Source organism: Pelmatolapia mariae, linkage group LG20 (genome assembly GCF_036321145.2).
Source record: "Pelmatolapia mariae isolate MD_Pm_ZW linkage group LG20, Pm_UMD_F_2, whole genome shotgun sequence".
NCBI lineage: Eukaryota > Metazoa > Chordata > Actinopteri > Cichliformes > Cichlidae > Pelmatolapia > Pelmatolapia mariae.
This window is the reverse complement of record NC_086244.1, coordinates 21,456,654-21,484,256: the sequence shown is the minus strand read 5'-3', so window position 1 is coordinate 21,484,256 and position 27,603 is coordinate 21,456,654. Positions and strand designations below refer to the sequence as shown.

The 27,603-nt window shown below is 39.1% G+C and overlaps 3 protein-coding genes across 4 annotated transcripts; 2 read left to right on the top strand and 1 right to left on the bottom strand.

Annotated features, from left to right (window-relative positions):
* Positions 1-1,648: 1,648 nt before the first annotated feature.
* nr2c2 (nuclear receptor subfamily 2, group C, member 2) lies at positions 1,649-13,824 on the top strand. 2 transcript variants are annotated; one of them, XM_063464825.1, is made up of 15 exons: positions 1,649-1,800; positions 5,207-5,291; positions 5,548-5,640; positions 5,790-5,990; positions 6,080-6,185; positions 6,323-6,502; positions 6,976-7,132; positions 7,240-7,330; positions 7,506-7,651; positions 8,123-8,300; positions 8,800-8,921; positions 9,020-9,159; positions 9,627-9,764; positions 9,863-9,968; positions 11,578-13,824. In XM_063464825.1, exons 2-15 carry the CDS (start codon positions 5,232-5,234, stop codon positions 11,750-11,752), a joined length of 1,893 nt encoding a protein of 630 aa, XP_063320895.1. In that variant the 5' UTR covers positions 1,649-1,800; positions 5,207-5,231; the 3' UTR covers positions 11,753-13,824. The 2 variants fall into 2 exon arrangements, 1 of the variants encoding a protein (XP_063320895.1); XR_010091963.1 differs by lacking the exon at positions 11,578-13,824 and having other exon boundaries at positions 9,020-9,190.
* A 1,619-nt stretch (positions 13,825-15,443) lies between these two features.
* Positions 15,444-18,887, top strand: mrps25 (mitochondrial ribosomal protein S25). Its single transcript, XM_063465443.1, has 4 exons — positions 15,444-15,663; positions 16,688-16,794; positions 16,890-16,977; positions 18,486-18,887. Exons 1-4 carry the CDS (start codon positions 15,530-15,532, stop codon positions 18,673-18,675), a joined length of 519 nt encoding a protein of 172 aa, XP_063321513.1. The 5' UTR covers positions 15,444-15,529; the 3' UTR covers positions 18,676-18,887.
* Positions 18,888-18,994: 107 nt separating this feature from the next.
* LOC134619555 (rabenosyn-5) lies at positions 18,995-27,591 on the bottom strand. Its single transcript, XM_063465442.1, has 12 exons — positions 27,298-27,591; positions 25,823-26,111; positions 24,859-24,993; positions 24,665-24,765; positions 24,525-24,570; positions 24,269-24,430; positions 23,901-24,163; positions 23,642-23,712; positions 23,447-23,533; positions 23,245-23,347; positions 22,146-22,250; positions 18,995-22,050 (listed from the first exon to the last, which is right to left on the bottom strand). Exons 2-12 carry the CDS (start codon positions 25,983-25,985, stop codon positions 20,935-20,937), a joined length of 2,352 nt encoding a protein of 783 aa, XP_063321512.1. The 5' UTR covers positions 25,986-26,111; positions 27,298-27,591; the 3' UTR covers positions 18,995-20,934.
* Between the last annotated feature and the right edge of the window lie 12 nt (positions 27,592-27,603).

Sequence of the window (27,603 nt, the reverse complement as noted above, 5' to 3'; positions counted from 1 at the left end):
TCTACAATTATACTTTAACACAGTCTGAAGTATCATGGGCTTTCTCATAATTTAATTAAGTAATCTTCAAAAATAGTTCTCCAGGGCTGTTGAAGGACATTTCACAGCTTTTTTTTGGATTGTGGCTGCTTTTTGTTCTGTTCTCTGTCAAGATTGTCTCACACTACTTCAGTGTTGAGGTCTGGGCTCTGGGGAGGCCAGTCACTGACTGATAGTGCTCCATTGTGTGTTTTTCCATACAGGTTAATGCACTGGCAGTGTGTTTGGGATTGTTGTCATGCTTAAAAATGAAGCTGTTTCTTGTCAGGTGCCTTCCAGATTGTATTGTACGGCTGATGAAAATATGATCGTGCATTTCGATGTTCATAATTCCATCAAGATTGATAAGATCCCCAACACCACTGGCTAAAATACAGCCCCGAGCCGTTGCAGAGCCTACGCTATTTTTTAAAGATGTACCGTAGACACTCGCTGTTGTACCTCTCTCCTGACTTCCTCTGTACATATTGACGACAATTTGAACTATAAATTTCACATTTGGATTCATCACTCCACAAGACCTGTTGACACTGATTTTCATTCCAGTTCTTGTGTAGTTTAGCATATGTTTTCTCCCTGTTTCCCTTCATTGAGAATGCCTCTTGACAGCCACCCTGAGACCACTGAGACAATTCCTGGTGAGGATTCAGTGAACAGTAGATTGAAAAGCTGAAGGTTCAGATGGATCTCCAGAGGCAGGACTTTGCTGGATTTCCCCCCCCCCCCCATTTCTTAAGTACATGACTTTCAGATATTGTAGATAGTGCCACTTGAAAGTTTCCTTGAAACATTTTATGGACACACCGCACAATATGCTGACATACAGTGTGCCAGGTGACTAATAGCTCTTTGGGAATCACGTTGTTAGTGCAAAAATACAATTTTATGTCTATCAGACTGTTTTTGGCATTTTTGTAGATTCAAACTAAAGAAATGGAAACAGTTTATGTGCTCTGTGACAGGCTGCTAGTAACAAAGTGCCTAAAGATATTATGTTAAATTGATTCTTTGCCAAGTTGTCTGTTATGTGTAGACATAACATTGGCTTCCTTGAGTTAGGTGTATTTTTATGCTTCAGTGATTTGTAGTTTGTGTGTTAAGTGGCTTAACAAACAAAACCAGAAAGCCAGCATAACGATTGCTCAAGATCACTTAATGAAATTGCCAGAATGTCTCGCTTCTTGGAAGCAAAATATAAAGAAATTAGAGCTGGATCAAGATTATAACTGGACAACATTATGACATTTTCTATATCTGATGACATTATGTATATGTCACGTACTTCTGACAGTATCATATAAGATTAAAAAAAACAAAACACTTTATTTTTATATTTTTAATATTTATACTATTTGTAATCATTTATGCAATCACTTATTAAAGCCTTGAGTTTATTATTGCAGCTCTTTATGTGAAGAGCAGAAACGCACTATAGGAGAAACAGTGCGTCTATCCTCTTAAATACATCTGTTGTTAAACATTTTTTTTACTATGTAAATGTTTCAAACGTACCTTAACAACAAAGTCCAGACAGTCAGACATAATGACGTCAGTCCTGTCTGGCTCGCGCTAAGGGTGGGGGGGTGTTGGAGTCGCGCGGGGACGCGACTCGCGAGAGAGGAAGGAGGAAAAAAAACTCAACCATCATCAACTCGCTGGCGGAGCGGGGTCACGAACTATGACCTTTAACAGAAGAAAACCAAAACAAATATTTTATAAAATAGCAGAGCGCACTAAATCTGTGACCGCCAGTTCCCGGAGGTAAGTCTGAGTCCTGGACTGAAAACAGTAGAAAGCTGTGAGACATACAGGACCATAAAAGAGCGTAGCTAATTTCCCGACTAGCTAGCAAGCTAGCCGATGCGGAGCTCCCTTCCTGGCCGTCTCCGGCAGCTCGGAGTGCGGGCATGGACCGTGAAACATCGGTCTCAGTCTGCTTAGGCTGACATGTTTTGGTGACAGCTAAATTAATTGTTAAATACGATGACACAGCTGTCGACTTGAACCAATCCCTGCGTGCTAGGATGACAGCCACAGTGGGGCACACAGCTGCAGTCGGCTCTCACTGCAGCCTACTTGCGTTCACTTGCAGTGAGCTAGCTGAAGGGGCTAACGTTGGAAAGCTGTAGCTGCAGCAGATGAACTCGACCCTTTTACCTTTGCCATCCCGGGGACGGGAGTGGATTGAAAGTACTACGATCATACCTTTTATTCATCACAGCTGCCATTTTTTATATTCGCCACCAGAATTTCAGCATTCATCTGTTCGGTGTCTGAAAACAAAATTGCTCGAACATATTTATCATAAGGATTCGTCTTCGGTGTTACTGGCTGATTGCCAGATTCTCCATTTTGTTATGTGTTGTGATACGTTTGAGAAAAGAGGTAATGATGGACGTACTGTTAGACCAATCAGTAAACAATATGAAGCTACATCAGATTCCTGTATGGTTACTGCAGCCACATAAATCATTTCCCCCCAGAGGCTGTCAGATTGTATTCTTATAAACAGTACAAGACCATATAAACAGAGAAGGACGGAAATCTTTCAAATGCCAGTAGATTAGAAAGAATTAAACTAATGAAGGGTGGATTTAGACACTTCCCCCAAGAATAAAGATGCTGCAAGGTGGTGATCACAGCTTTAAAAAAAATCATTCTAATTTCTAGATCTTCTAGTGCAGCTTGACTTTTTCTTTCTTTTCTTTTCTTTTCTTTTTTTTTTTTTAACATACTAGCAGTTATGTTACACTGACAGCGAATCTAGGGTTGTTCAAAGTGGTGCAAACAGCCACAAAAAGCATACGCCAGAAAAATGTCATCATAGCCCTCAGTCACTATATGAACAGTGTGTGTTTCAACATTTTGTGAGATTCAACTCATCTTGTATTTACTGTTATCTTCTGGCAGAAGTTTAAAGGATTTAAAAATTAATTTGTGCTCTGTTCAGTTAATGCTCGGAATATTAGTCTGTAGTGTGGAGTCATTGGGTTAGTGCAACATTAACTATTAATGTTGATGTGATGCTAAATTGTGACTTATTGTGCTTTGTATGTTTGTGGTGGTCACAATAGCTATGATGGGAACTGGGACTTGGAGTCCAGAACAAATTTCCTCTTCAGTGACAATAAAATATAAAGTAAAGTAAATTAGAAGTTTTAAAAATATTAAAAGCAGTGGGAGTTAGTCTCGACAGCTTCATATTTACTATGTTTTTTAAGTCTTAACAGCGTTTCATATTTGTCCATTTGGAGGACAGATGTACAAAGTAAGAAATGATTGGTGCCTCTGTCGATGTCAGTGTGGTATTAGTATCTCCAAAAAGTGTTTCACCCTCTGAAATTACTCTGGCACTGGACTGATGCAACTCAAGATTCATAGGTAGAAATTATTACATTAACCAATATAGGTGCAGCAGTATAGGAGGATTGACCATATCTGTGATAACATATAATATCTAACACTAACGCAGTGATGGTTCCAAACCCTCTTCAGTTAGCTTCTCTTTGAGTGTGATTTTGGTTTTCAAAAGAAACAAAATAGACATTTAACAAAGGTAAAGGTGAGTTTAACTGATAGCTTAAATATTTTATCTGGAATTTTACATAAATACTGCATTGTCTTAGCAAGTTGTGTTGTGGTCTGTAATAACATGTCAGCTAAATTAAGTGAAATCCTCCTGCTGTGGTGGCTTACTCTCTGTGTGAGAATATGCAGAAGTGCTAAAGTATGGCTCTAAAGTCAGCGTAAAGTCACATGTAGAGGAACACACCAAGCTGTCGATTTTTGAACCATTGTATTGTACAGTTGCTCAGGTCTTATTAAGGATGGGGGAAAAATTTATATAGAGTAGTATTGTGTTATTTTGCAATGCAATCTTATATCAATACAGGGACACTAAATATGAACATAGTATTAAACAAATTAAAATACACTGTTAATACTATGAGCAAGAGGGCTCATCTCATGCACCGCCTGAGCAAACATTTATTTGACTAAAACAACCATCCAACACTGGACAGACTAACCTTGAAAAAGGTACTTCCTAATTCAGAGCAAGCCAAAGGCTCAGTCACACGAGTAAAAATAGGACAAGAATATCCTTGCAACTACAAAAATAAAAATGTATATACATATATAATTATTTCCACATTCTGCAACCGATTGCAACTTGTGACTAAATGGTTGTCCAGACGTTTAGGGTTATTGCACATTTAGAAGCACTTTTAATCGCACGTTGCATGGATAGCTTGCCTGATCAGAGATAACCTTTCTGCAAACAGTAATAGTCTGGACTTGGGCTGACTGTAATCACTCTGAAAAAGATTCTTGAAGGTTTGCAAGTAATTGCTGTCTAATTTTAAATGCAAACAGATTGCCAGCATGTTGCCATCAGTCTGAATGGGTCTGTCATTTTGCACAACTCGAAGGGACTTGACTCATCTGGCTGCCAGCTGATTGTATTCTGGTTATTTATGTAGACTGCAGGCTCCATGTAATGGCAACATTTATGCAGGTTTTAGGGACAGTGTTGGTATGCTTGACAATCTCATTTTGCAGCAAAAAAATACGTTTAACTTGAGGACATAATTTGCAATTTTAAAAAAGCTGATAAATCACAATATACATTGTTGCAATACTCTCCATATGTTAAAAATCGCAATAAATTCTTCTTGTGATTGAAGTGAAATGTTTTGTTGAAGTTACCTAAAAAATAAGAATATTACTTTTAATAACTGTGTGATGATACGGCAGTCTATAGCTTAATATATAGGTAACAGGGCAGTAAACAAAAACTGTTTTGTCAATTTTATTTTAGTTTTAAGACTGATTGCATTTGTTATTATATAATATAAAAAGAGAGAAGCTTGTCTTTTGTTTAATTTTTAATGATTTTAAAGGTCGGGTTTCAAAGGCATTGCTGCAGCACAGATTTAGTATTTCTAAAGTGGCGTAATATTTTAATGTTTATGCCACGCATTCATAAGAACACATGAGTGAGACACTGGTGTGCTTCAGTAGCCAAATCGCACCATACAAAATCATCCAATGTCTTGCTGCATCTTCTGTGACCACTATGTGAGTCAGTAATGTCAGCCTGCTCTTCTGGGGTAGTTGGTATTTTTATTAGTTATTTAATTATTTTCTTTGACATCCTTCCAAACAGACCTCACTAATGACTTTACTTCATCATGACGTCCAACCTGAATCTGCTTTCCCAGCAGAAAGTGGATTCTGAGCATGAGGCAGAGGTGAGTGGTCTGAAGTTGTTGCTTCATCTAACCAATATGAATTTTGTTTTTTGTTTTTTTCTTTTTTGATGGTTTTACTCACTTTGGTTGTGTGGTTACCTTTAAGATATAATTCACCTTTTGCTGTCTTCTTTCACTTACAATAAAAGTGTATAACATTTTGTAGCAAAACATTTCAATGCTGCATATTCAAATGAAATGTATTTGTGTTGCAGACTTATTAATTAAGATTATTTTTATACATTTAACCAATTAGGTGTCATCCTCTCCATCAGACTCAGTGATGAGTGAGTCTCCGCAGCGCTTTCAGGTCATCTCGACTGAGCCCTCTACACCACAGCGAATTCAGGTAACGTCTTAAACTTGAATGTGTTACAACCTAATGACATTGTCCCCTTTCGCAGGGGCGCTGAACATGTTGGTGTTAAAATATTTATCTTGGATCTTCCACACTTTCCCTGTTGTTCTGTCTTCCTCTTTCATCTCTTATCCCCCCAGATTGTAACCGACCAGCAGACCGGTCAGAAGATCCAGATAGTGACAGCAATGAACCCATCCAGTGCCCCCAAGCAACAGTTCATTCTGACTACAGCTGACAGCTCAGGGGCAGGAAAGGTCATCCTGGCCTCACCAGACAGTCACAACGCCAAACAGCTCATCTTCACTGCTGCAGACAGCCTCATGCCAGGAAGAATACAGGTACATTTCCCTCTTAATACTGCCACATAGGGCATATGTGACAACACTACTGGCAATAACTTGTTCTTATTTTAATGCATTTTTTCTAGATTGTTACAGATCCAGTGTCAATGGAACGGTTGTTAGGACAGTCAGGAGATTTGAGCCGACCACAGCCGGTGGAGTACTGTGTGGTGTGCGGAGACAAGGCTTCAGGTACTTCAGGCACTTAACCTGAGTATACTTCGGATCTTTTCCATATACTTTGGCAAAGTCCAGCTGTGTGTTTAGCTTCATATTGTCAGTAGACTCAACCACAGGTACAAAATAAGACCTTTTTTGTCTGTGTACAGGACGTCACTATGGAGCCGTCAGTTGCGAAGGATGTAAGGGCTTTTTTAAGCGGAGTGTGAGGAAGAGTCTGACTTACAGCTGCCGCAGTAAGCAGGACTGCGTCATCAACAAACACCACCGCAATCGCTGCCAATTCTGTCGGTTGAGAAAATGCCTTAAGATGGGGATGAAGACTGAGTGTGAGTGTGCATCCAATTCCAGGACACAGTGCAAAAAATACACCCAGAAACAAGTCAAGTATTGTCCCTGAGAAAATAGTTTCAGTTCCCTTGAGAAATAAGTGAGATATGGCCAGAAAAAGTTTTCTATCTTTTTCCTGACCTGACATGTATAAAATACAGACTGGTGTGACACTGGACACTGCTGCAGGAGGTTGTTTAGGAAACATTGTCCCTACAGCTACTCAACAAGGGTTATTTTTAGTAAAAATATAGATTCAGCTCTTTCTTTACCATCAGTTTGTCAGGATGTCCAACTGAGAACTATTCTAATCAGTTAAACCAGAAGTACCTCATATCTGCAGTATTCTGAGAGACACTGAATATCATTAGCATGGTTCTCAGTGCATGCTTGTAGAAATGCACAATGTTCTTTGCTTTTACTTGTAAGCATGAGGAAATATTAACACATTCTGACTCCTGTAAATATTCAGCTGTCCAGAGTGAGAGGAAACCCATCGACATTGTGCCCAGAGAGAGGCATGCCAACTGTGCTGCCTCCACCCAAAAGATCTACATTCGTAAGGACCTAAACAGTCCACTCATCGCCACACCTACGTTTATCTCCGATACAGAGACAGATGGATCCAGGTCAGACCTGCAGACAAACATTGGGTCTGAGCTGTTAAATTTGCACCTTCTTTAAGTTTCCAACGATTTTGTAAAGTTGTTTTGATGGTTCTTTGTACCACATCTAGGTCCAGCTTGCTGGACCAGGGGATGCTGGTTAACATCCAGCAGCCGGTGATCCAGAGTGATGGAACTTTGGTGCTGGCAACTGATTCAAAGGTACATCTAATCATTAAAGAGACTGTGTAACAATAAACAAAATATCTGCCTTTTGTAAGTCATGTAAAGAGGTTTCAGCATAAAATCTGTGCTAGGCTGTAATGTATGTACAGTGAATGCTGGTTATGTTGCCTATATGATGGGATATAATCTGCATTGTGTCACTTGTCTTTAGATGGATTGTGGGCAGGGAGACTTGGGGACGCTAGCCAACGTTGTGACATCACTGGCCAACCTAAGTGACTCACTAAAAGAAAACCTAAACAATGGTGATACCTCAGACAGCCAACATGAAGAGCAGTCTGCCAGCGAGATAACACGGTCAGTCAGCAACACCCAGAGAGGAGTCTTGCCTTTGCTTGTTCAGATTTGGGTTCAGGTGGCTTATCGTTAGTGTTCTCTTAAAATTTACTTTGTTTGTCTCTGCAGAAGTAAACCAGTTCTCTATTTGCATTTGTTTAATACCGCATTGGTAATTTTGTGAGTTATGCATTGTGGGTTCTAATATCTGCATTATTTTTAACACTGATAAAACTTTTGTTGTAGACTGTAGATAAGATCTCAGTGATGAGTTTGCATTGTTTTTGTTCTTATTTGAATGAACATAGTAACTGGATAATTGTGTGTATAAGAAAACAGTGTTAAAAACAGCATTTAGGTAATAAAAGTGGTGCTAAGGAGTTAACGCATGTATGTGTGCAATAAGAACACATTTATACTTTTGTGACTTAAGTTTCTTGTCAATGAAATTAATGAAAGGTCATTTTATGTGTGCTTGTGTGTTGCACACAGTGCCTTTGACACCCTGGCCAAAGTCTTCAACCCACCTGAAGTTGGGGTCGAAGACAATCTGGCTGATAAGTCACAATGTGTCAGTGGAACAACGATCCAGCTGATTGGTCGAGACCAGGAGACCCCTATTATAGAGGTGGAAGGACCACTGCTCACAGACAGCCATGTCAGCTTTAAGGTGAGTAAAGTTCACATGTAATGGGAAGAACAATATGCACAATTTTTGGAGATGATTGACAGCTGAGGGATACCGATTGACATCCACAGAAGGGTGGGTGGTACTCGGAGGTTATTCGCCAGAATACAAGACCATTCATCTGTCTATGCAGTTTTAAATTACCAAAGTATGGATGTGTGGTCAATAATAAACAGCAAAACCCTGTTAAGTGGTTTGTTATCACCTACAGTTGAAACACTTATTTTAAGTTTCTTTTTAGTTGGTGTTTATTTGATTTTTGTCCTTGCAAAGATACAGGCAGGAAACACGAGGAACAGTGAAAAATATGACATGTAGCAAGCAGATCCCCTGCTGGACATTTTGTGCAATGTGCATTAACTGGAGCGACTCATTTAACACTTGCTTTGTGTTTCCTTTGTGTTACCATTCTCCTGTCAGCAGTAAGGTTTTTGTACTTGATGTCCTTTTCAGCTGTGTTGTGTTTGTATCTTTCCTCTAGCTGACCATGCCCAGCCCCATGCCCGAGTATCTGAATGTACACTACATCTGTGAATCTGCATCTAGACTTCTCTTCCTCTCCATGCACTGGGCACGCTCAATCCCAGCCTTCTCAGCTCTCGGGTGAGAGAGTTTTCACACTTAAATTAAACCACTGCAAGCTGTTGTCTTTGCAAACACTAACAGATGATTGTTAATCAATATTTTCCCTCTCTTCTCAGTCAGGAGGCAAACACCAGTTTGGTGCGAGCCTGTTGGAACGAGCTGTTCACTCTGGGTCTTGCTCAGTGCGCTCATGTGATGAACCTGTCGACCATCCTTGCAGCCATCATCAACCACCTTCAAAGCAGCATCCAGGATGGTATGGACCACAGACCTCGCCATCTTTCACAGTAGGACACACACGCATATAAACAGGAGTAAAGAAATGTGATTTTTCTTTTTCTTTTTTTTCCTTTCTTTTTTGTTATTAACAAACATAGGCCTTAAGCATAGAAGACAACTTTATTACTTACATGTGATGAAATCAGAACAGGCTCATATTGTTGCTGTTTTTATTTAGATTGTAACAAAACTTTGAAATGTAATTGCATAAATAAAAATCCCCCCTGCTAGGACCATTTTGGCTTAATGAAGCCAACTACATTGCAAACAAGTGACGACACTTGCCACTAACACTAAGAATTGCGTCGTTTTCCAGTGACGACATGCTTTTTGTTGTTTCTCTAAGTAACTTTTCTCGGACCATTAAGATGGAAAAGAATTAAAGAAAATAAGAGACTTAAACCATGAATATTTATACAAAATGGAAACTTTCTTCTGTATCAGACAAACTGTCAGGGGAAAGGGTGAAACAGGTGATGGAGCATATCTGGAAGTTCCAGGAGTTCTGTAACAGCATGACAAGGCTGGAGACCGACAGCTATGAATACGCCTACCTGAAGGCTATAGTGTTGTTCAGCCCAGGTGAGTCTGATTTTCTGTGTCAGAAATAATAATGGACAGTCTAGCTGTTATCAGTCAAATGATTTTGGAGAGCAACTGTTGTGTGTTTGACTCATCAGATCACCCAGGTGTGGACAGCAGTGGGCAGATTGAGAAGTTCCAGGAGAAAGCTCTGATGGAGCTACAGGACTATGTGCAGAAAACATATCCAGATGACACCTACAGGTACATTCATACCTCCTATCCTACTCTCACCCACATTCAAAGCAAAGTGACAAAAAATGTTATACAAAGTGATACCCTAACTTAATACCCAGCACTAAGATGGAAAAATAACTGATACTATGCCGCTCTTATTTTATTGGCGTAAGTTAATTGTGAGTTTGGTTGAGTCTTTTTTGTTTTTTACAACTTCTCACCAGCATATACCTGTTTCATTCTGTGGGACACATCACTGTCTGCCAGGCTTGAAGCTTTTATTTTCACTTTGGCTTTCTGAGGCTGTGAATTCACCAACCTGTTATCTGAACTATTCTCGAGTAGGCACAGTAAAACATCTCAGACTCTGTAGAAGGGAGCTGTATTAAGACTGTTAAACATCCAAGCTGACTGAATCTGACATTTGCATTCTTGTCTCTGCAGAGTAAAAACAGGTAATGTCTAGAAGGTGCAGGTCTGCAGTGCATGTCTGAAAAAAGCTTTTGGCTGATGTTGTCTGCTGTTCAGCTGTCATTTAATCTGACTGTTAACATTTTATTTGATGTCCAGTGCTGGTAAATTAGTTAGAACTAGTTACAACCATCAGCCACCAGATGGAGCATCATTATACAAAAATGCCATATCAAAAGGATGGGATTGTGGATACAAGCAGCAGAAATGAGCTTTCTTTGAAAGGTGGCTGACCTCTCCTTAAAGAAAGGGTTGTTCTCAGCTAGCTGAGGTTGGTTGCTTCTTGGATGAGGTGTTCTGAGCATGTCTTCACGGGAGGACAGGGATATTCTCTTGGCATTAGAAAGAGCTGGAGGAGGTAGCTGGGGAGAGAGTCTGGGATTCTCTGCTTAGACTGCTGTCCCATGACACTGATTACATTAAAGAGCTTTAAAAAAATCATAACAAACTTTCCCCAAGATTTTTATGATAGCTGTGTGAAGCGCCACACCTTTAGACAGTGTTTACTATAATAATCAGAGTTTGAATCTAAATAAGTCGTACCCCAACTGTATGATGCATTGAATTTTGAGCGACAAGCCAATGATTTGATTAGCAGCATATCATGGTGAGCAGAGGAATATGGGTTCTTGGTTTCATTCAGCTGTACAGGATACAAGTGCCTATATCGTGAATTGGTATGTGAGGAATGCTCTTACCATCTTATTGCAGATAACAAAGTGAAAACAGTGATAGTAGTTGTGTTGGGGTGGGCTGGGCAGCAGAGGACCATCGGTGTACCACTATCCACCCTTCATAATGTACAATGTGGATTCCAAAGACAAAAAAGTCTGTAACACCCAGGGAGAAACGAGCACACACCCCAGGAGTTTATTTGTCATTTCCAGCTTGAAGAGATGTTTTTTCATTTGTTTTTTAATAATCATTATTAATGAACGTGCAAGTGGATATGAGCAGAACAGCTAAAACAGTATTAAGTTAATACATCCTGGCTCTTTAGTGTTTTTACCTCAGAGCTGTACTTCTCTACTCTTCACTGTGCCTTTGCCACACACAGTGGAGTCTTTTACCAACAAATGAGGTTTGCTGGAAGGTGTTGGTTTGGCTCACCGTGTTTGCATGCAGTGATGTGTTATGTAAATTACATTTTTATTCCATTCCTCAGGCTGACACGTATTCTGACTCGTCTGCCTGCACTGCGCCTCATGAACTCAAGCATCACAGAGGAGCTCTTCTTCACTGGCTTAATAGGAAATGTTTCTATTGACAGCATAATTCCTTACATCCTCAAGATGGAGACGGCTGAGTATAACAGCCAGGACTCTGACTCTACAGAATGACACGCCATCACTTCAAGCACCCTAACTCTCAGAGTTTGAAGTATTTAGTGAGTCTCCTCTTCAGGTACACACGTTCTCTTGTAAGGATTGTATTTTTGAACTGCAGTACTAAATCCTGCAGCAAGCCCTTGTTTTCAGTGATGCATAGTGCAAAGTCATTCAGGTAGATTGAGATGGAATGGCACTGGACAGCCTGGATGGCTGGGGATGTTTCCTGAAGCTGATGCAGTCAGTCCTGTTGAACTAAGTAACAGAATCTTCTGCATCTACAGCTGTGCTTTTTAATGTCTTTATAGCACTTGACCTTACCCTTTCAAATTGCGTTACATTTGTCTAGGTTTGCATAACTAACAGAAAGTCCAGAATCTAAAAGTAACATTAAAAGAAATCCTGCATGTGAAAAAGATCTTTAAAAACCTCTTTAGAGTGGAGGACATCTGATTACTTTAAAGCTGGGAAGTTTTTTTGAACATCAGCCCAGTAAAATTGGCATGTTTCTGATACAGGCCATTAAAAAGAATTGAGTTTTCAATATGTATGGAAAAGAGCTTTTCTTGTTAATTTTGACACAACTGAAATTAAAATGAAGTTGTTTAATTAGTTAAATCTGAATTATAGTTAAAGAAACTCAGTCAGGTATATAAAGGTACAAACTCTCAGTTATGTTCTCCATTAGTAAGTATTCATAGCATGTCATAGTATTGAACAAGCTCATAGCGCATAATCAGCTCAGTGCACCACCTCTCTTTTAGTTTTGCTTTTACAATAATAAAAGTTTCATAAGTCAAGTTAGCCATTTAAATTGAGGAGCGTATGTTGTTTCTTATACTGAACGACATCTCAGAGGTTTTTTTTAATGTGCTTGTGTTTCTATGTGGTACAATTATTTTTAGGTTACTATGAGTATGTTCCTCATATAATCCGTGCAATCACCTCATCAATTTTCCCTTTTATGACAATCAATTACATATTGTTTCCTTCTGTCCTGTCAGTGTCATAACCATTCTTCTCTATCTTCATTTTTTACAGTATTTATCATCAGCTAAATATTTCTTTTAAGGAATTAGATTACCTTAAATGTTTGGGTTTAAAAATCCAACTTATGTGTAGCTATGCTACTGTTTTTTATTTTTGCATTTGTATTCTCGTGCACATCAATCAGCTTTTGTGGTGTTTCATTGCACTCATGCTGACTAAAACTTTGTGTTTTGTATGTTTTCCAAAAACTTTAACTTGTTGTAAACAAATTTGCTTGTTGCATACTAAGTGTACTTAAAGTACTTTTGGGCAGGTTTCCCTGATTTAAAAGAAAAAAATGGAGGAAAAAAAAAGATTTTCTGGGAAGCCAGTCCCGAGTGCATTGATGTCTTGGAGACAATGTAGGAGATATGCATTGGCTTACCTTCTTATATTATGGTTCTGAATAGGCATCCACAGCAACATGAATGATAATGGGTGTATAAATAAGTCAGCTATGATTATGTCTTTGTGAAGTACATGTCAGATGTAATATTTGGGTTTAAAACCCATACGGACTGTTCGTAAAGGCACTGGTGAGAAAAGACCTTCGTACATGTAATTTCATTAAAATGAGTGCATGTTGTTTTGAAGCAGGGGTTTTTTTTAATCTTGTCGCTGTCTGCCCTAAAAAGGAGCATTGTTATAATTTTTCTAGAGCATTGCAATGCATGCAAAAGTTGCTTAAGCGCATTTTATTAAATGCTGTATGGAAAATGTGGATTTAAATGTTGTGGCTTTAAAATATTTACCATGAGCAGCTCCCACATTACAGGATATTAGAGTTTTTCCAGAGTATCTTATGGTTAAAATTTTATACTGTGTAAAAGTACTGTTTTTTTCCTTATGTAAAATGTCTGTGTTCAAACATTGAGATTGAGAAAATCAGAAAATCATTCATGTTTTGCTCGAGTTGGTCACAACCCTACCTTTCTACCTCACGCTGATAAAGATATAAAAGAAATGTGTTAATGACTGAGTCCCGCATCAGAATTCCAGTCTCTGAGGCCAGCTTCTCTGAAGCTACGCATTTTAAACAAAATAAACAGTTATTCATGAAATAAAACACGACTGAAGTTATTTGTGATGAAGATGGATGATAGAACTGGAAAAGTTGAAGTCTGTATGAACATATATCAGCTTTTTTTCTGTTCCGTTGAATAGAAGTTCGGCTTTAGTAACAATATAGGCAGGAACCATAGCATTCTCCTTATTACTTAGATCACTTTTAAATACAGATGTTTCCTCATAAAAATAAAGCCATCAAATAACGAGTGAAAAAAGCATTAATAATGCAGAAACTTGCTTTATGGGTCTGAATATTTTATTCTACAGTTTACTGAACAACAGCAAACTAAACTCCAAAAAGACACAAAAAACACAAATTCTTTTTCCAAAAAAAGAGAAAAGCTATAAAGTATTTATCTGAATTGAGGATTATCTTTTAAACTGTATATATTTCTCCCGTGTGTATTTACTCGTAGTTTTTAACAACTGCACAGAGACACCTTTTTCACAGCTTCCATGATTATCGCAAAACTTTATACACAAAATATTTAAGCTGCATTCACAAAACCACACAGTGTTGTCAAATCAACATACAATCAGGCAAAATTACTCCACTAAGCTCATATTGCTCACTGCTTCAAATAAAAAATAAAAATAAAGACAAGTCTTTCCAAAGTCATTCTACAAAAGATGAAAAAATATGAAGTTAAAATAGAGATGAGCTCACAATGTCATTAAATATCTGAGAAAAACTTCAAAAGAAACTCATGAGTATATTGTGACACCCAAGTGCTGGTTTATTAGATACCCCTTCCTTACTAGTACCAGGCTGGACCTTTGTTTTTTTCTTCAAAAATGCCTCAATTCTTAATAGGTTCTCCTCTTCCACTACACCCCAAAAGTGCTCTATTGGATGAGATCTGCTGACTGCTGACCATTTGAGAGTACAATGAACTAATTTTCATGTTCAAGAAACCAGTTTGAGATGATCTGAGTGTTGCAACGTGGTGTGTTGCTGGAAGCAGCACTCAGGAGTACACTGTTGACATAAAGTAATGGACATGGTCATCAACAACACTCAGGTAGGTTGTGGTGTATAAACACTGAGTTGGTACCAATGTGCTCAAAGTGTGACAAAAATATCCCCCACACCATTACACTAGAATTAACCTGAACAGCTAATACAAGGCAGGATGGATGGTTTCATGCTGCTTATGCCATATTATAACGCTACCACCCAAATATCACAGCAGAAATTAAGATTTATAAAACCAGGCAAGTTTTTTTTTTCTAACCATCTATTGCCTAGTTTTTGAAGCTGTAGCCTCAGTTTTCCGTTCTTAGCTGACATTAACTGGCCCTTACGGGTTTCATCATACCAGAAGCAATGAGTGTGAATAATTTAAAGTTATTGTGTTGACTTTTGTTGTAACTTCTGCTTCCAGTAGTTAGTCTTACAACAAATGAACTGTTGTGTAGTCTGTGTTTTAGTGTGTTTAAAGGTTATAAGGCAAAATATAAGTTTTGGCCAAAAGAGTGATTGGTTTAAAAAGTTAATATTTTAGCAATTCGGGAAAATAATAATGTAGCTTAGGCGTTCTTGCAAAAACTACAATTACCATCACTCTTTGGTCGCTTGGCTAACGACCTTCCTACGTCATCAAAACGCGTCTCTGTTAGTGTGCTTTTTTTGACTACATGCACGCGCAGTTTGCTGTTAAACGGTAATTTGTAAATATAAAAAAGGTTAAGATGCCTATGAAAGGAAGGTTTCCGATCAGGAGGACCCTGGAATATCTCCAGAAGGGCGACATCATCTTCAAAAACAGAGTGAAGATTATGACAGTGAATTATAACACACACGGCGAGCTCAGCGACGGAGCAAGGTCAGAGCATCGACTAGGAAATAGACGAGCAGAAATTTCAGCTCATTTTATACACTTAAAAAAAGTCAACTCTTTTTAAGACACGCTGTTGTTGAGATCTCACTTGGCTCATGTTTTATTAACCTGAGCCAATAAACATGTGGATCAGGGGAGAGGGGGTAAAATGCTGTGTGGATCACCTGGTCATCCTTTATAACTACTCTGACAGTATGCTCATATGCATCATTGTGAAAAGTATCGTGTTTTTTTCCAAGTCATGTTTATCACTTTAAATTGTTGTAAATGTCAGAAAAATGGTGAAAGATACAAATCCTTTTTTTACATTAAGGTTTTAAAATTCAGTTCAGTCACAACAGCAGTTGCCTCAAGGCACTTTTTATTGTAAGACCCAACAGAGCGATAACCCCAACAGTTAGTTGGCAAGCACTTGGAAACAGTGCAGAGGAAAAACTCCTTTTTAACAAGAAGAAACCTCTGGCAGAACAGGGTTCAGGCAGGGGCAAACATCTGCTGTGAGCAGTTTGGGGAGAGTTCTGGATTTAACAGGGCGCCAGTGACGAGAAGCCAATATGGGAGAAATGTGCTCTCTTTTTAGTCCCTGTCAGTATTCTCACTGCAGCATTTTGGATCAACTGAATGCTTTTCAGTGAGTCTTTAGGACAGGGGTGTCCAACTCCAGGCCTCAAGGGCTTGTGTCATGCAGGTTTTAGATATCACCCTGGGTCAGCACAACTGAATCAAATGATTTGTTCATTACCAGGCCTCTGGAGAACTTCAAGACATGTTGAGGAGGTAATTAAGTCACTTAAATCAGTTGTGTTGGAACAAGGACGCATCTAAAACCTGCAGTACACTGGCCCTTGAGGCCTGGAGTTGGACACCCCTGCTTTAGGACAACTCCATAATAACGAATTACGATAGTTGAGCTTAGAATGCATGAACTACTGCCTTTTTTTTATGCAGAAAGCTATAACTGTAATGATCTAAATGAAGCTAAACTGTCTTCTCTCTGTGTGTTTTGCAGAAAGTTTGTGTTCTTCAATATTCCTCAGATTCAGTACAAAAACCCATGGGTCCAAATTATGATGTTCAAAAACATGACGCCGTCATCCTTCCTGAAGTTCTACCTGGGTGTGTAGCTTTATGTGTTGTTGTGTAGCGTTGATACTAAATACTGGAAAAATTAAACCGGGCTTACATTGATCTTCTTTTGTGTTTTTGTCCAGACGACGGGGAACAAGTAATGGTGGATGTGGAGGGGAAGGACCACAAACAGATTGCTCAACATGTTAAGAAGATTTTGGGCAAATCAGAGTAAGATATACAATGATTTTTTTAAAAGTGTGAATCATCTTTTATGAAACAGAAACAAATAGTTTAAAAAAATACCTTCCTTAACTTTTCTTAATCCCTTTTTTCCTGAACTCAGTGGCAAACCACTGAGGAGGATTTATAAGAAATTATGAACCACGTTGCTTAGATGATCTGTCTGAATTAACACTGTGATGTCTGCCTATTAAAACTAAAGTCCAGAAGATGGACTACAAAATGAGCATCTTACTTCACCCTGTGTTCCTATGATTGCATACTAAAGTTGGAATTTTAAAGAAAAACATACACCTGGATATAAAAATGAATTCATAATGAATGATGGATGTGACGCTAATAGAACTGTGGTGCACCTTAAATGCACTTTGATCATGTAGACTTTCTTTTATATGTAAATTCTTTTTACCTCGATCAGAAGCAGATCTTATTACAGCAGCATAATGTTCATAATTCACCTGTGGGTTTAACATTACCTTTCATTAAAGGTTCAAAACATATCATCAGGTTACAACTTGAAATAGAATCACTGTTCATTAACATTTAATGGTGACCTGCCACTTCCTTCCGATCCAGTGTATCCTCTCCCAAAGGAGGTAATAAAGGAAGCACTTAAGCACTTATCCTTTGTATTTAGAAAAGTCAACCAGATCTTATTATGGCTGCCATGCAGATAATTCCAGGTTATTTGCCTCAGTTAGTAACCTTTTTTAAGATAAATAGGCTATTCAACCACACCTCTGGATGTCTGCATACACTCACATCAGAATATATTTAGGTTTGCTTACTTTTGAGCTATTTTATAGTGTTTCAGAATTAACTTTAATTATATACAATTGATATTTTTCCCTGTAAGCTACAACAAATCAATACTCTGTAAAGCAAAATGTATTTATTTTTCCTTCCTAATGTCTGTAAGAGGACAACTTCTCAGACTGCGAGGGATCTATGTTTGTACCTCCAAAATGAATCAGGCACATCTTGTGGTCTGTAATTATCCTTGGTGTGTGTAGATTTCTTTGAATGGATTAGACATTGTTCATAAAGGCACACACCTGCATATTTAGGGTCCCACAGTTCACACTGCATGTTAGGATAAAAAAAAAAAGTGAAAATGAGATCTGAATTCTGCAGAAATCTGCGATAAAACTGGTGAGTCAAAGAGTTGTCCACAGAGAGCCCACAGACCATCTGCAGAGTCCTGATGGTGGCAGTTCAGATGCTTCCCATCTAATCTGACAAAGATTGAAAGGATTTAACAAGAAAAATCAAGTAAACTGCCCAAATCCAGGTGTGCACAAGAAACCCCGAAGCTGTCACTGCTGCCAAAGGAACTTCTAAAGAGTAGAAATGAGATTTCAGCAAGATGGACTCCTCAATTTTTAGTTTTACCATTTACTACTGTGCAGTGTCAAATGTCCTCTGTGTAAAAACTCTTCTCCAGCTAAGACCAGGCGATCTGTTCATATATTTATTTTACTCAACTCTCTCCACAGAGAGGTGCTACAAGCTGAAGCTCTGGCTAAGATGCAAGCCTCCAACCCCGCCAACTTTGGGCCAAAGAAGTACTGTCTGAGGGAGTGCATCTGTGAAGTGGAGGGCCAGGTGCCATGTCCTGGCACCACGCCGCTGCCTAAAGAGATGACGGGCAAATACAAGGCCCAGATGGCAGCGTCACAGGAGTAGAGTCTGAGAAGGACAGTGGACTTTTGTAGATTTACAGAACAATATTACGGGATTATGTTGCTTCATTTGGTGTTTATATAACTATATGAAAGGACTGGCACTCAACTGTGAAGCAGGAGGAACCAATCATCTGTCACAGTGAGACCTGTTGAAGACTTCGCATGGATGGGCTGACTGTGATGTGAGCATTTAAATAAAACCCATTTTTCTCATGTAGCTTTTCTAACCAGCTTATTTTGTTCACACTATGTAAATATTCACCATCAATGCTCACATGAAAAGTGGAAAGACAAAACCAAAATGCAATCACATTTTACTGCAGACAGTTTTATTAGTGCTGAGATGGAATTTCCTAACATTTATAAATCGCTGTGTCCATTTCAAATATTTTCATTTAAATGCAGAGATGTTAAATTACTTTCAAAGATAAAGATCAGCAATTAACATTAATGAATCTCCTTGTGTTATTCACGCTGTCAAAACATTAAGGGTGGTCACGTGCTTTGCTAAAAATTTTCTGCAGATGTTACAAACACAAAAAACTCTACGAGGAGACTGAAAGCACAGAAAGAGAGTCATGTTAGGACCGGCAGAGCAGCACTCAAGGTGATAATACTTGCTGGCATTCATGTAGTGTTAATATATGTTTGACCAAGAAAAAGAAATTTATTTAGACTTAACAAATATGAATGACTTCCTTACACAATGGAACTTCAGTGAATTTTAGATGTTTTATTCACTTGTATATGCCTACAGTGTCCCTTGGCAAATAGTGTTTAGTACCTGCTGGGTGAACTGGTTGGATGAACTCTGAATGGACATTTCAGGTGAAACTAGTGATCAGATAACATGCCGAACATACAGATCTTAGCTGTGATGTCTGACATGCCGGGCTGCCAGTTGAACAACACACACATGCAGCCATAATTCCTGTACTGTAACAAAAAAAACAAAAAAAACATCAGGTTGAGGAAGCCTTTTTTTTTGGCTCCCTGTTATATAAGATGCAGCATATTTATTGGATGACATAGCAGGTGCAATAAACTGAAGATTTTGGAAATGAAAAAGTCGGGTTTGACACCTTCATTTAGTTTAAGAGTTAATGAACTGGCTGGCTGTAACAATTATAATTAAAACGTTTGCTAGTCAGTGTAACATTAAGCTACACTTTTTTTAGTGGCAGGCCACATACATGGTTTAATTCTGTGCAATGCATCTTTAACTACTCTTACAAATCTAATTGGTCCAGGCGTATTGACTAAAATTATAATTCAAACACTAATAACAACTTTGTCAAATAATCTCTTTCCTTCAAAGACTGGGCTCCCCAAATTTTGTAGTAAATGTTAAATTCCACTTCTTGTTTGATAATAACATGGTCATTTGGACTGTGAGTTATTTGTGGGAAAGTTAGATGTAAAATAATGTGCGCTTTAGCTCTTTACTAAGGGATAAATGAAAAGCAGGAAGTACAATTACCACAGTTAGAATGAAGCACCAATACAAGACCTCAAACATCAATGAAACAGATTTTACACATTAAAGTCTGTGAATTTAAGACATTTAAAGCCATTTCTCCAGATAGAGCGGAGTAGTTTCTGAAAAAACTGTATTCAGTCAGCAACTACAAACCCAAATCTCAAGTTGAACTGTGCTTCATGTAGGCAGCAGGTTTTAATAAGGTAGAAGAAGCACTATGTGTGTTTCTGTAGTATCTTTTTTTAATCTGGGGGGGTTCATCACAGGTCTGCCAGTGCTATAGGAGTGCAGTGCTATGATAGGATGTGTGATCTCATCGTTTTATAGCTTTGGAGCCATGGCAGCGTTTTGACTTTGTTCAGAGCTTTTACTGAAGAGCCAGATTCTACTCAGAGAACCATCTAACTGTGTCATTTAACATTCATTAAAAGTGACATTGTTTTATCTTCATTTGTTCATGTTTGCATTTTTACAGCTGGGCAAATAGCTGCAGACATGCCTATACAAATTAACTTTTACTCACAGTGCTCTAAAATTGTACATGTGCATTAGATTTGAGCCCTTGACCTAAACAGGCAAGGAAGCCTAAGAAGATGTTTGGAAATTCAGGAAATGACTACTGAAGTCTTGTATGTATTTTTGTTGTGGCATGAACTTCATTTGTGATACAGCAGACCTCACCCAAATTAAATTCTGTGGGCTCAGAAGTCGCATTAAGTGAGCTAACCTTGTGGGACTTGGTAAGTAGCAGGTGATCAGGAGGATTTTAAGGGAAATGTGTCAGTGCTTCTTATTCTTATTCTTCTGCTCCTGGAGGGTTTTCTGTAGCTCTTTTAGGTTCTGTGTCAGAAGGTCAACCTCATCGAGACGCCCGCTGAGCTTTGCATCAAAGATGTAGGCCCTAATGTTGTCTATCTGCTGTAGCAGCAGCTCCTCCTCTATCATGTCCACATCCGGCAAGACCTCATCTTTGTCATCCCCGTCAAATGGGTTAGTCGAGACTTCTGGAGAATTTCCTGAGGCCTCTAGGAATGGGTTACCTTCATCTGTGTCATCATCCTCAAAGGGGTTGCGTGAAACAGTCTCAGCCGGTTTGTCCTCCTCTGCATCTTCATCTTCATCAAAGGGGTTGTATTCTTTCTTTCCGTTGGTTACCTCTTTGTGGTCCTTCTTGATGTCCTCAAAGAACGGATTGGATGGATCATCTTCGGTGGGTGTGGAATCATCCTCTTCAAAGGGGTTAAGGGAGGTGTTATTCTGGCCTTCACCGCCAGGAGGCGTTACATGGCCTCCTAAGCTTCTCAACCTTGGGGGAGACTCCTCCTGGCTTGTGAGAGCAGGGAATGCTCTAAAAGACGGAGGACTTCTTTCTGCCTTAGGAGTCAGCTCCTCTGCTGGTGTGTCCTCCTCTCCCTGGTGACCTCCAGTTGGAGTGATATCTAGAGACTGCTCCCATTTATAGGATGGCTCGGAGGAGTTTACAGCAGAGCTCCATTGCTCTTTCTCCTCCCTTTCCCAGGTCTTCAAGCGATGCAGCTCCCCCTGCTGCAAACTCTCCTCTTGAGCAAGCTTTTCTGAGAGCGCAAGAGCAATACTGGTCTGCTGCTGGTCATACTCATCCTGCAGCTGGCGCAAGTTCTCCTCTAACATGGCCACTTCGTCTGTTCTCTGAGCCTCCCGAGCTTGACGAAGGAATGACTGAATGTTCTCGATCTGCTGCAGAAGGGGGTCTTCCAGTTCGCCACGTGTGTGGACAGAGTCCGCGGAGGGAAGCCAACCACCAGCTTTGGTAATTCGTGGCTCTCTGGGGGCCTGGGGCAGCTCTCCATTGGCATTCACAGGTGGACGGTTTCTTTCCTGTCTCTCCTGCCTCCTCTTCAGAGCCTCCTGTGCTGCCTGTTGAGCAGGAATCACATGAAGGTTAACACATTTAGCCACATCTGTCCAGCGGAAAAAAATAATAGTAACAACATACAGGAACACAATCTTACCAGTCTTTCTTGTTGAAGTCTCTTCTCTTGTTCCTGTTTCCTCTTTTCTTTCAGCTCTTCATATTTGTCCTTAGTGGGTAAAGACATCAGACCTAACAGCTTCTCCTGAAACAGAAGACACAAAGAATGGGCAGATTCATACAAATAAAGAATTCCAGGATGAAGATATGTTGCAGAAACAATGTGTAAATGTACTGTAATGCAATGATAAACGGAAACATGCTGCTCTTAAAAATTTCAAAATTTCAGACAACATTACAGCACATATAGCATATTATATTTGTGGTACAACACATTATGGGTTATACACATTATACATTTTTCTCTCAATGAAAAGCTTTGTTTACAACAGCAGACTTTCATCAGCTCAACATACAATATGATGACTGAAGCAGAAACAGATTTTACAGACTTGGCAGGTCGCTCATTATCAGTGAACTCCTGTAAAGTAATACTGATAAGAACATGGCAATAGGCAAAATGTGCTACAGGTCATTTTGCCTTTGCATATCCATCTTTATTTAGCTGAACTGATTTTATATGGACTATCCCTTTAAGATTACAGTAAAAACACTGATACAGTTAAATCATTTCTGGTATATGATAGTCATACTACAGAGAACCCTGTTACTCTTATTTCCAGCTACTGCTATCTTGGAGCGTTGAATGATTTAAAGTTTGAAATAACTTTTAGTTATCTTATATTGGGCCATGTCAGTGCAGCCAAGCCATTTTAGCCTTCAAACCAACTTTCTTCTGATTGGTTTACTCATTCAAACAGAAGGTTTGAGCAGAAGATGGTTGGGTCGTCTATGCCCACTTTGACCATATGAGAGATAATCAAACTAAGCATAATATAGAGCCAAGAGGAGAAACTGTTTAGAGCAGCCTGAAGACGGAGCTTTTGTGCTCATAGAGATCACTTCTACATTCTTTGACCTCATTATTTCAAATTTTATTATAAGCCTGCAGTTAATTAATTTTCCTGCAGTTTAGCTGCTGGCTAAAGTACAGGAAAGTGGTCATTCCTCCAGAATTTCATTACAAGGAAGGATGAAGAAACATTGTGTTTTTATGTATGAGTGGAAGTTGTCCTGACCTGGACAAACAGCGTGGCGGTATAGCGGATCATTTTCTGTAGCTGGAGCACCTTCGGATGTGGTTGTGGATCATCCTTCAGTCCTAGTGTTAAGATCTTCTTACTAAAAAGAAAAGAAGCCAATTTAATCTTTAATAATGGCATAGTTGGCAAACATGACAAAAGTTTCATTTTGAAGCTGTCAGTCATGACTGCCATATACCTCAGAGCATCGATGAGTTCATAGTATTTCTGGACTTCCAGTCTTAACCCACCAGCAGTGTCAAGATTGTAAGTGGTTTCTCCAGCACTATAAAAGTGTACAGATGACAGCAAGTACTAAAACCATCTCTCCAAACTGAAAAATAAACAGCTGTCATAAGAAAGTATGAAGAAGTACTTTTTAAATGTGGCTTACTTGAGAGACTCAGCCATTCGGATATACTCTGGAGCCTTTTCATCCACCTTCTCCATGCACATCCTCAGCCTCTGTCAGGAAGACAAATTCAAAGCAAGTAAACAACAGGAAGCTCCACAAGAAACACATTAAATGACAGGAAGGATAGAACAAAGCAAACTCGAGAGGTTGCAAAACAATTCATAGAATCGACCGCAATGCAAATGGGAACAGATAAAGAACCTGATCTTCACATTAGGAATTAAAGTGATAAACTAACCTCATAAAGTTTCACTATATCTGGCACATGGTCCTTCTCTTCTAACTTCTGCTGTCTCTTCAGAAGTGTGTCCATACAGTGGTGACAGCAGCGAATCTTCTCGTCGTCCTTTTCCTCCAGCATGGAGGTTACACTGCTCAAACTGCTGATGCTGCCTCTCCTAGAGCCCATCCCGCTGCTGCCACCTCCCGCTGGTGGAGACTGCGACTGACTGGGACTTCCAGGTACACACAGTGCTTCTCGAGTCCCAGCGATAAGCTTCTCTGTTGAAGGTTAAATAAAAAAGACATGCAGCATTATGACACTTACAGAGAGACTTTTGAGATCTGACAGTTTTCTGTATTTTCCAAGTATTTCTTCATGCTTACGGGCCAGGGGTAAGGGAACAAACTCCATGCACTTCCTACACATGATGGACCCACAGAGGCGACAGTGGTGCCGTCTGTTACGTATGTTGAACTTGTTTCCGCAGTCGGGACAAAACGGTACGTCTGAATCATTCACCCATGACACTACAGACTTCTCAATGGCTACAAAGAGGGATAAATTTTTATTATTTAAAATATTTTATGAAGCACAGTTACATATGTAAAGAATATTCAGAGTTATAATGAAAACTCTAACCTCTGATCTTAGCAGCATCTGAGTTGGCTCTGTCAAATGATGTCAGCTAAAACATCATAGTTTATGGTAAATGAGTTGCAAATTTATTTCCAGCAACAGAAGAAAAAAAATATTGTCTGAATGAGGTAATGTAAGCAAACCTTTTCCAGTCTAATGATGAGCTTGTTGACCTCAATGACATAATGATCTATCCTGGCTGCCCGGTGCTTTTTAAACAAGTCCAGATGACTTCTAGTTACTCCTAAAAAGCAAAAGAAAAATATTTTTTTAGTGTCTTGCATTAACAAATATTGTTGGTTAGCAGTGCTACAGATGACAGTTTTTGTAGTCTCACCCAATTCCTGAGGCTCCCACATGTATGGGTCCACTCCACCATAGTAGAAGGACTCATAACTGCCAGTATCCGGTCTGTCGTCCCCATCCCTCTTCAGCAGTTTATCTTTGGCTTTCTTTGCTTTCTGAACCAAACCTGAAAACAGTGAGACAATACAATGAAAATTTAAACAGTGTGTAAATGTATCCCGAAACTGTGATTCTTACGCTGATCCAGAGTTAATATTTATAATGACCACATTTTCAGTTTATTCATCCATCTTTCAACATGTGATTGTTGTTATCATGTTTTTCTATTTTCAAGTTCATTACAGTACTATTAATATGCAAATGAAGCCAACCTGCACATACATCCTTCTAGCCTTTTCATAATTCAATCATATTCCTATTATGTAGAAAGTTGCAGCAGCCAACACAGTCTGCAAATTCATCTTGACAGCAATTTCCTATAATCCAGTACGGCAGTATTCTTACATTCAATTGCACTGTTTATACTTCTCCTTTTATATGTAAATTGTGTGTATATATATATATCTATATATATCCCCTATAAGCCACATGATCAGACTCTAGATATTTTTTTCTACTATTGGCTCTGTATGATGTAAATGAGATGTACTTAATATGTTCATCTGCAGCACACAGCTCCTGTAGTAACCATATAAGACTCATCCACACTCTTAGGGGAAACTAAGCTTAAATTCTTCACTTCTAACAAAGGATAAACTTCAAGCTGACCCAAGACCCAGTATAAGATAAACAAGAATACGTTTAACTTGTGACTAGTCACACTAGCAGGGTCCACAAATAAAAATACTAAACTAAAAATGAATAATAATAGGTTTCCTTTCAAAAGCCCTTTTATTCCAGACTAGATGGTACACTGTACGATTTTGTGTCTTTAGAACACAACAGGAGTAAATTAGCCCTGTAGCAAAGAGTAAAACACAGAATCTGCTACTAACTTTTTAGCTGTCCCCGAACATGGCGGTCATCTCCAGAGTGCTCCTCTTCATAGTGGTCTTGGAGTTGGTAGAATGACTGGAGGTCCTTTAGGCACAGTGGGCAAAGAAAACCCTCCTTTACTTCACCTGTGCCCTCAAAGGGGGGCGGGTAGCTGGAGGCCATGACAACAAGTGTCAGTGCTGTTGCAGAGGGGGTGCAAAGTGGCACGTTCTCACTTCGGTCCACATCTCATGGGGTGTGCAACCTACCCCACAGTAGCTCCATAATGCCTGAGAAAATCCCAGGATACTGAGGAATGAGAGAAGTACACTGAGGCCACATACAATACTGAACAAAAGACTTGAGCCACCCATCATTTCTTTATATTTTGCATGTAAAAACGTAGTTTGTACAATTCTAACAAGCTTGTAAGTCAATATTTGCTATGACCAGATTTATTCTTCAATACGGGTTGAACTCTCTTAGGCAAACATTCTTTTAATTTTTTCGGTCATCTTTGGGAATTGTTCTCCACGCCTCTTGAAAGAAATTCAAGGCTCTTCTTTGTATGTTGACTGTCTTTTGTTCTATTCTCTGTCAAAATTACCCCCACACTGCTTCAATACTGTTAATGTCCAAGTTCTTCAGAGGCAAATCCACGATTGATAGTGTGACAGTGTGTGTTTTTCTATCCAGGTATACTTTTACTGCATTAGAGGTGTGTGTCTGGGATCACTGTCATGTCGAAAAATGAACCCACTGCCAATCACACGCTTTCCAGATTCTATTGCATGGTGGCTCAGAATCTGGTGATGCTTTTTTGAGTTCATGATTCATTCAATTTTGCCAACGTCCCCAACACAGCTGGCTGAAATGCAGCCCATAATCATGGCTGTAGACACTATTATACCTCTCCGTGGGGCTCCTCCATATAAAATAATGATTTGAATCAGAACCAAAACCAAAACTGTTAGTCTAAGAAGAGAGAATGTTTGTATGCTTGAATGATCCATAAGTGTTAACTTAACACAATTTTAAGCTGCTTAAAAAACAAAAAATACATTCCTCTGAGAATGGTCACGTACAAGGACTGGTATGAAAATTAATTTAAAAAAGCATTAATAGATCTTCAGAAAGCGTGTAGGACCATTGCTCAAGACCACTTAAAAAATACAAGAAAGTCCGGCTCATTGGATGAAAGATATAAAGGAATGAAGTGTGGCTCAAGACTTACACACAGTATTGAACATCTTAAAAAAATTAATCCATTAATTAATACTTACATTTAAGGTAATAATATTGATTAGAACACTATTATGCACATTCAGATAAATTACTATTACAACTGCATTATAATAGCTAAACTTAGCTTAAGTCGACCCACGCATTTAGCGGAAAAAAACGCCTAACTGGACGGGAAGTATTAGGTTCCCTAGCTGCATACGAGAGGTGTTTCACTAAGTGATAGCTGGATACGAGCCATGAAAGGACTTACCTTTATTGTTTATTATTTAGGCTAACTTTGGGCGCCGTTATACCACACAGAGGATGTGGCGTTAGCAGGAGAAAGCTAGCAGCTGCTCTCGCCTTCTTTAGCAATCGTTTCTCCCCTCTCGCTGTTCAAAAACGCGACATTAACAAACTTCCAACTGCACAAAAGCAAACAAATACCTACTGACTATTGGACGCGATAAAAAAAAAAATCTGCACTTAGCCTACAAATGAGCCCGACAGTAGCTGTGTTGTTGACAGTTCGAGTTTTCACTGACAGAAGCACAACAGCAGCGCCAGCAGCCCTGCC

Bases quoted from the DNA above. Each gene is read 5' to 3' on its own strand.
- nr2c2 (XM_063464825.1), top strand. From the start codon at position 5,232: ATGACGTCCAACCTGAATCTGCTTTCCCAGCAGAAAGTGGATTCTGAG. The intron at 5,991-6,079 runs GTACATTTCCCT...CATTTTTTCTAG, and splicing joins TCATGCCAGGAAGAATACAG to ATTGTTACAGATCCAGTGTC. The intron at 9,765-9,862 runs GTGAGTCTGATT...TTGACTCATCAG, and splicing joins TATAGTGTTGTTCAGCCCAG to ATCACCCAGGTGTGGACAGC.
- mrps25 (XM_063465443.1), top strand. From the start codon at position 15,530: ATGCCTATGAAAGGAAGGTTTCCGATCAGGAGGACCCTGGAATATCTC. The intron at 16,795-16,889 runs GTGTGTAGCTTT...GTTTTTGTCCAG, and splicing joins CTTCCTGAAGTTCTACCTGG to ACGACGGGGAACAAGTAATG. The intron at 16,978-18,485 runs GTAAGATATACA...CTCTCTCCACAG, and splicing joins AAGATTTTGGGCAAATCAGA to AGAGGTGCTACAAGCTGAAG.
- LOC134619555 (XM_063465442.1), bottom strand. From the start codon at position 25,985: ATGGCCTCCAGCTACCCGCCCCCCTTTGAGGGCACAGGTGAAGTAAAG. The intron at 23,348-23,446 runs GTATATGGCAGT...TTTTCTTTTTAG, and splicing joins GAACTCATCGATGCTCTGAG to TAAGAAGATCTTAACACTAG. The intron at 22,251-23,244 runs GTCAGGACAACT...CTTCTGTTTCAG, and splicing joins CCGCCACGCTGTTTGTCCAG to GAGAAGCTGTTAGGTCTGAT.